This window comes from Populus euphratica, unplaced genomic scaffold, assembly GCF_000495115.2.
Source record: "Populus euphratica unplaced genomic scaffold, PopEup_1.0 scaffold129.1, whole genome shotgun sequence".
NCBI lineage: Eukaryota > Viridiplantae > Streptophyta > Magnoliopsida > Malpighiales > Salicaceae > Populus > Populus euphratica.
In genome coordinates this window covers 907,483-915,289 of record NW_011499907.1, presented here as the reverse complement: position 1 = coordinate 915,289, position 7,807 = coordinate 907,483, and the positions used below count along the sequence as shown (strand labels likewise).

General features: G+C 38.3%; 1 protein-coding gene across 1 annotated transcript; it reads left to right on the top strand.

Moving 5' to 3' along the window:
• Positions 1 to 209: 209 nt before the first annotated feature.
• Positions 210 to 6,841, top strand: LOC105133509 (chaperone protein ClpB3, chloroplastic-like). Its single transcript, XM_011037545.1, has 10 exons — positions 210 to 674; positions 754 to 972; positions 1,435 to 1,672; positions 2,027 to 2,222; positions 2,666 to 2,720; positions 2,867 to 3,017; positions 3,501 to 3,809; positions 4,349 to 4,614; positions 4,868 to 5,791; positions 6,252 to 6,841. The coding sequence occupies exons 1-10, from the start codon at positions 435 to 437 to the stop codon at positions 6,576 to 6,578; spliced, it is 2,925 nt and encodes a 974-aa protein (XP_011035847.1). The 5' UTR covers positions 210 to 434; the 3' UTR covers positions 6,579 to 6,841.
• The last annotated feature ends 966 nt before the right edge of the window (positions 6,842 to 7,807 follow it).

Sequence of the window (7,807 nt, the reverse complement as noted above, 5' to 3'; positions counted from 1 at the left end):
AAAATTAACTTAAAGTACTAGCAATCCGTGAAAAAAGCGAAAGCCCAAATCATTATAAAATGAAATATCTCCATCGCATCAAAAGTTAATGCGTTCATTACACTAACAAAGTGCCACGTGGTTGAACACAGTAAAATCACGCTTTTCTACCAATTTTGAGAGCTTTCAAGAACTCTCCACGGACCCCTCTCTCTCTCTCTCTCTCTCTCTCTCTCTCTTATCTTCTCCTCTGTCTTTTAACAAACAACACAGGTTTCGCCTACTCGCTTCAGTCTATACGATACATAGAATTCTTTTTGTTTTTAATTCTCTTCTTCATTCTCACTCTAAGTTAAAGTAAAGTCCTCTTCTTTCGCTTTAATTTCTCCCAGCTCCTTTCTTTCTTCTTGTCAATCTCCAAGTTGTATTACTGGCTTGCCACCTGCCCAGCCAAAATGGCAACCACTGCTACAGCGGCGTCGTTTACCGGAGTGAGTCTGTGTCCTTCCTCATCATCTCCCCTTTCACATTCAGCTTCCATTAGGAATGCTTTGTTGCCTCAAAAGTCTCTTATTAGTTTCGCTGGAAGGCGGATTCCTGTGAAGTCGCTTGAGTTGAAGAGAAATTGTGCCCTTTTTCAGAGGACTAGTAGACCCACTTCCTTTGTTGTTAGATGTGATGCTTCTAATGGAAGGGTAAGTAAGTAATTAAGTTAACTATCTACAGTTGTGATGCCAATTATTGGATTTTATTCTTTATTTTATTTCTCGACAGATTACACAGCAAGAATTTACAGACATGGCATGGCAAGGAATTGTATCTTCCCCAGATGTGGCGAAAGAGAACAAACATCAGATAGTTGAGACTGAGCATTTGATGAAAGTCCTCTTGGAGCAAAAGAATGGCCTTGCTCGCCGTATCTTTTCCAAGGTTGGGGTTGATAATACTCGTCTTCTTGAAGCCACCGATAAATTTATCCAACGCCAACCCAAGGTAATGTACTTCTGCTTTATCTCCTTTCATGCTTATTAGTACCCATCTAACATGTTTTTGTGTGGTTTCAAGTGAAATTTTTGGCCAAAAATTGCCTTGCTTATGGAAGTTGCGATGCAATGTGGTGTTACTTAATCATTTGATCCCTGAATATCAAAGCTTTGTTTGCAATGTGGTGTTTAGGTCGTCAATCTTCAATACAATTTAAGGCATTGATTAGAAGATGTCTTACCATCACATGATTAGTACCTTAGTGTTAAAGTCATGGACACCAGGTTTGGGCACTAGAAAAATTGGCTGACACATCTTAATATCTGTATGTGCTCCCTCCCTCATTTGAAGCTAAAGCATGAAATGTGATCATGTCGACGGAATTATAATTTCACAGGTTTGAGATCTCATATCTGGAGCTTTTATGATGACCACATTATCACTTTATATCTCTCTGTCTTATTATGCTAGGTTCTAAGCGAATCAGCTGGTTCAATGTTGGGACGTGACTTAGAGGCTCTGATCCAACGAGCCAGAGAATACAAGAAAGAGTATGGGGATTCATTTGTTTCTGTTGAGCATTTGGTTCTTGCGTTCGCTCAAGATCAACGATTTGGGAAGCAGTTATTTAAAGATTTCCAAATATCTCTACAAACTCTGAAACCTGCTATAGAATCCATAAGGGGACGCCAATCAGTTATAGACCAAGGTTGAATACTTTCCCTTTGAGTGTTTTGTGTGTATTCAAGATAAACATGAAAGCAATAAATTCTTTCTCAAGTTTAAACTGTGATATGATTCAAGTTGTTGTTAATGGAACAGCATGCTGGGGTCAGGAGGGAGGAACTATTAACCATCTGGGTTGAACTAATGTTCCTAGGACAAGGAAAAATTTCTAGTTTTTCAATATGATTGATGGTTGCTAATAAAATATTGTTTTTCATGCGTCTCTGTACTCAGCCTCATATCTGTTGATAAATGATTCATAGTTTTGTGTTTTTGTTTCTCTCAATGCTTAAAATATTGCATGAAGCATATCTGAAATGTTTTTAGTTTGTTACAGATCCTGAAGGAAAGTATGAAGCACTGGAGAAGTATGGAAAGGATTTGACAGCCATGGCAAAAGCAGGAAAGCTTGACCCAGTTATTGGCAGGGATGATGAAATCCGTCGATGCATCCAGATTCTCTCCAGGAGAACAAAAAACAATCCTGTGCTAATTGGTGAACCAGGTGTGGGGAAAACTGCAATTTCTGAAGGGTAAGCATTTAAATGCTTCATTCTTCACAGTGGCAATATCATTAAAGTAGGATCAACTGGGACTCTGGGTATTTCTGATAAATTGGGTTCTTGATCTGATAAGTTTCTGGCTTTACTTCTAATCAGTAATTGGCCTTACAAGATAGTTGAAATTTTTCTGACTTGCAGCTTAAACAAACATACTCAATGTTATTCTCACTATATTACCTATCTCATAGAACATATTAAAGTAGTGAAAACGGTACTCAAGTTTGTGTCGAGTCCCAAGTGAAGCATGCTTGTTTTACGGACCTGGTTTGAGCTTCTGGATGCAGTAGGATGTTTTCATAGAGGGTGGTTAAAATATTTTTTTGTCTAGTTTGACTGCCATAACTGGATCTGCTTTACATCTCGGTGGTCTTTTTCTAGAATGTATAGATTACTCTGACTGTACATTTGGACAGGCTTGCCCAGAGAATTGTGGAAGGGGATGTACCTCAAGCTTTGATGAACCGCAAGGTGCATTCTATATGCCCATTTTAAGCTCCACTCAATGGAACTTTTCTTTTTTCCTCTCTCATGTTATTCAGAGGAGAGGCTGCATTGTCCATAACCTGTGTTTACTGTTTAACCTGGTATTGATTTCATTAGATGTTGCTTTACAGCTAATATCCCTTGACATGGGTGCACTCATTGCTGGGGCAAAATATCGAGGGGAATTTGAGGATAGATTGAAGGCTGTACTTAGGGAAGTCACGGATTCAGATGGTCAGATTATCCTTTTCATTGATGAGATTCACACAGTGGTTGGTGCTGGTAAGCTATATATCAGATATCTTTACTTTATCCTATACCTTTGATCTCAAAGTAGAACTAAATGTATTTTTTATTTTTTTTTGAGAATGCCATTACTTCATGGCAAATAACTGAAATTTGGATGAAGTTAACATTGGAAGCAGATTATTTCATTGATGAGATTCACACAGTGGTTGGTGCTGGTAAGCTATATATCAGATATCTTTACTTTATCCTATACCTTTGAGCTCATGTCTTTATGGAATTTAATTCTCTCAAAGTAGAACTAAATGTATTTTTTTTTTTTTGAGAATGCCATTACTTCGTGGCAAATAACTGAAATTTTGATGAAGTTAACATTGGAAGCAGATTATTCTTAATATAATAGAGAATGTGAATGTGGTCCAGATCAATAGTAGCTATTCTATATGTGAGATGAGGTTTGTTGATGAACTGTTGATAATATATCTGATAACAATAATGACCTTCTAATACTTGTCTCAGGTGCCACAAATGGGGCGATGGATGCGGGCAATCTCTTGAAACCTATGCTTGGCAGAGGAGAGTTGCGCTGCATTGGTGCAACAACACTGGATGAGTATCGGAAGTATATCGAGAAAGATCCTGCATTGGAGCGTCGTTTCCAGCAAGTTTTTGTTGATCAACCTACAGTAGCGGATACAGTATCTATACTCCGGGGACTGCGGGAAAGATATGAGCTGCATCATGGAGTCCGTATTTCTGACAGTGCACTTGTGGAAGCAGCGATTCTGTCTGATCGTTACATCAGCGGAAGATTTTTACCTGACAAAGGTAAAACTGATGCACATGGATATTTAACAGCCTAAAAGGCTGGAAGATAATTTATGTTGTTTAGATGATTCATTGTTGACTTCCTATAATGCATGTTTGGCCAGCAAGGTAGGACGTGCGAAAAACAATTTTGTGCCTGTTTGTCATTATCCCAAAACTGATGTTAAATCTCATTATCATATGCACATGGATATATAACAGCCTAAAAGGCTGGAAGATAATTTATGTTGTTTAGATGATTCATTGTTGACTTCCTATAATGCATGTTTGGCCAGCAAGGTAGGACGTGTGAAAAACAATTTTGTGCCTGTTTGTCATTATCCCAAAACTGATGTTAAATCTCATTATCATATGCTAAATTTATATAGAAGAGATATCAATTGTCCGTAAAGTTTGTATTTAAGTTTTATATTTGGTCCATAAACTTGTGTGGTTTGCATGAAAATGTATATAATGCGCCTACAACGCCAATTGTGTCTTTACAGTTTATTTATAAGAAGTACAACACCACAAAGTGTTCATGTATTTTCAAATTGCAGCTATTGATCTGGTTGATGAAGCAGCTGCAAAACTGAAAATGGAAATTACTTCAAAGCCTACTGCCCTTGATGAAATCAACCGTTCAGTATTAAAGCTGGAGATGGAGAGGTTATCCCTTAAAAATGATACAGATAAACCTTCAAAAGATAGGTTGAGCCGCCTTGATGCAGAGTTGTCCCTGTTAAAAAAGAAACAAGCTGAGCTGACTGAGCAATGGGAGCATGAGAAGTCTGTGATGACACGCATTCAGTCAATTAAGGAAGAGGTATTATGTTACCATGAATGTTCGTAAGAAGTTAACTTTCTTTTCACATAAACTAGATAAGTCAGCATGAGAACAATTTTGTTGCACACTGCCACGCACACAAATTTTGAAAAGACAAATATAATGGAGTAAGTCTGAACTCCAATGTAATTTAACTATTATCAAAACAAATTTGCCAAAAATCAATAAAAAAGTAATAAAATGCCAATTGATGTGACAATCTCAAAGCTAATGTTTATTCCTTCACATACAGATTGACAGGGTCAATCTTGAGATTCAGCAGGCTGAGCGAGAGTATGATTTAAATCGTGCTGCTGAATTGAAGTATGGGAGCCTGAATTCTTTGCAACGCCAACTTGGAAGTGCTGAAAAGGAGTTGGATGAGTATATGAAGTCCGGAAAGTCTATGCTGAGAGAAGAAGTTACAGGTGATGACATTTCTGAAATTGTTAGCAAGTGGACTGGCATCCCTGTTTCCAAGCTTAAACAATCTGATAGGGAGAAGCTATTGCATTTGGAAGAAGAGCTGCATAAACGTGTGGTGGGTCAAGACCCTGCAGTGAAAGCAGTAGCTGAGGCCATTCAGCGATCTCGTGCTGGTCTCTCTGATCCTCGCCGTCCAATTGCTAGTTTTATGTTCATGGGCCCCACTGGTGTAGGAAAAACAGAACTAGCTAAAGCCCTAGCATCCTATATGTTCAATACTGAAGAAGCCCTTGTAAGAATTGATATGAGCGAATACATGGAAAAGCATGCAGTTTCACGATTAATTGGTGCCCCACCTGGTTATGTAGGGTATGAGGAAGGGGGCCAGTTGACAGAGACAGTTCGTAGGAGGCCATATGCAGTTATTCTCTTTGATGAGATAGAAAAGGCTCATTCTGATGTATTTAATATCTTCCTTCAGATTTTGGATGATGGTAGGGTGACTGATTCACAAGGTCGCACAGTCAGTTTCACAAACACTGTCATCATTATGACTTCAAATGTGGGTTCACAATATATACTTGACACTGATGATGACTTGCCAAAGGAGGTAGCTTATGAAACAATTAAGAGGAGGGTAATGGATGCTGCTAGATCAGTCTTCCGACCTGAGTTCATGAACAGGGTTGATGAGTACATAGTTTTCCAGCCTCTGGATCGTGATCAAATAAACAGCATTGTCAGGTTACAGGTATGTTGGGATAGTTTGTTTGGGTTGATCATATTTTTCTTCTTCTTCAGTGAATCTCCTTGCAATGTGCTATAAATTATTATTACATAAAAGTGGCTAGAGCTTGTTTGGTCCATTCTTGATTGTATTGCCCAACTTAAATGTGTTTGGCATCCTAGTTAACTGCAATCATCTTGCAGCCTGTTAGATTAAGATTGAGACTTGGTAAGTGAGCCTGCCTAGCATTTACCTGAATTGTGGTGCTTGCATGTATACGTTCCAAGATGTGCTGGATCTTTTACAATTCTTCATGGAGACTCATGGGAAATGACCTCTTTCTTTGTTAACAATGGAGCAATTTAATTTGAATTTCAATGTTAACCTCATTATGCCTTTTACACTGAGTGTAGAGTATTGCATGATGATCCAGTTTTGATGCATTTTACTGACTGCTTATGCCATATTTGCTTGCGTGTTTCAGCTTGAACGTGTCCAGCAAAGGCTTGCAGACCGGAAGATAAGAGTGTTGGTTACCGATGCAGCTGTAGACCTTCTTGGGACTCTGGGATATGATCCCAACTATGGTGCTAGGCCAGTCAAAAGGATGATTCAACAGTATGTTGAAAACGAACTTGCCAAGGGTATCTTGAGAGGGGAATTCAAGGATGAGGATTCTGTCTTAATAGACACCGAGGTCACAGCATTCGCTAATGGGCAGCTTCCCCAGCAAAAGCTAATTTTCAAGCGTCTTGTAACTAGTGAAGAAAAAGCAGCTGCAGAAAATCGAGTTTTCTCACAAACTGTCTGAATGTTTCTACCTTCACTACACTATATAGGTTTTATACATTTTGTGTAGAGGGTTCGTAGCTTATACTAAATGGCTTTTTCCATCTTGTATAATGTTTCCATTATGAAAGTACAGGTCGCGAGGTTTATGTTCTTTTGTTGTAAGGTATGTACACCCTGCCAACACTAATATTTTGTATGCCTTGAATGGTTGGCAAAGTTGGGGGCGATCTAGTGTTCCTGAAGTCTGAAGTGCACAAGAGAGCGACGTAATAATCTATTTCAGAGACCAGAGTTTTCATGCATGCTCCAGATGAAGAAATTGGCTATCCATATCGACAACATTGTTCTTAATATTTCATTTCAATTAAGCTGTATGAATCATTTACGAAATTTTGTGAACTGGAGAAAACAATAGAAGAGTAAAAATTGATCGTAGAAAGTCAATTCTAATGTATTTGGCTGTGCTGCTATTATGATCTGACGAATTGGCCGGTGCGTCTTTCTGTATTTTGAACCTATATATTGCTTGAAGTCATGATCCTAGAGAAAACATCACGATACGATGTCGATGTCTTCTGTTTATTGGCAGCGGATATCTCTTAAGCTGATGTCATGTTAGTGAGACTGTCTTGCTGCCAAGAACACTTTCTGCATTTCACCCTACAAAAAGGACAAGAGACAATAGCCAAGACATGTTCAGAGGGTTTGTCATGGATATTTCTAGACAAGAAATAAATACTCTTCGGTAGATTGTTCAGCAGATGGGCAATCAGGGGAATTCGGAGTGGTTCGGACTGCTTAATGTGCCAGCCCACTTGGCTCACAATGCCTTCCATCACAGAATATAGAGTATACTAGAATGATCAGTAGCAGAGATTTATGGTTACCTTTTTGTATTTGTGGTTATCAGACTGGATTCACGAGTTAAATACTTTTGACTTTGTACGTGATGCATTCGCCAAACCATTCATGACACTTCGATAGATAAGCATAATGGATACTAAAATCCATTTACTCAAAATTCCCATGTCTCCTGGAAAGAGCATCCAGGAAGAAGAGATCAAAATTCATTAAAAAAAAAAAGATAGAAAGATGTTCAACCTATTTTTTTTTTGGTTCCATTGCATGCCCAATTACCTGTGGATTTAATAAAATATCACATCCAATTCTTTTGAGCTTAGCTTTATTTAAAGTTAAGGAACTTGTAGTTCTAATAAGATATCAAACTTAATTTTTTTGGGTTTAATT

Bases quoted from the DNA above. Each gene is read 5' to 3' on its own strand.
- LOC105133509 (XM_011037545.1), top strand. From the start codon at position 435: ATGGCAACCACTGCTACAGCGGCGTCGTTTACCGGAGTGAGTCTGTGT. The intron at 3,810-4,348 runs GTAAAACTGATG...TTCAAATTGCAG, and splicing joins AAGATTTTTACCTGACAAAG to CTATTGATCTGGTTGATGAA. The intron at 5,792-6,251 runs GTATGTTGGGAT...TGCGTGTTTCAG, and splicing joins ACAGCATTGTCAGGTTACAG to CTTGAACGTGTCCAGCAAAG.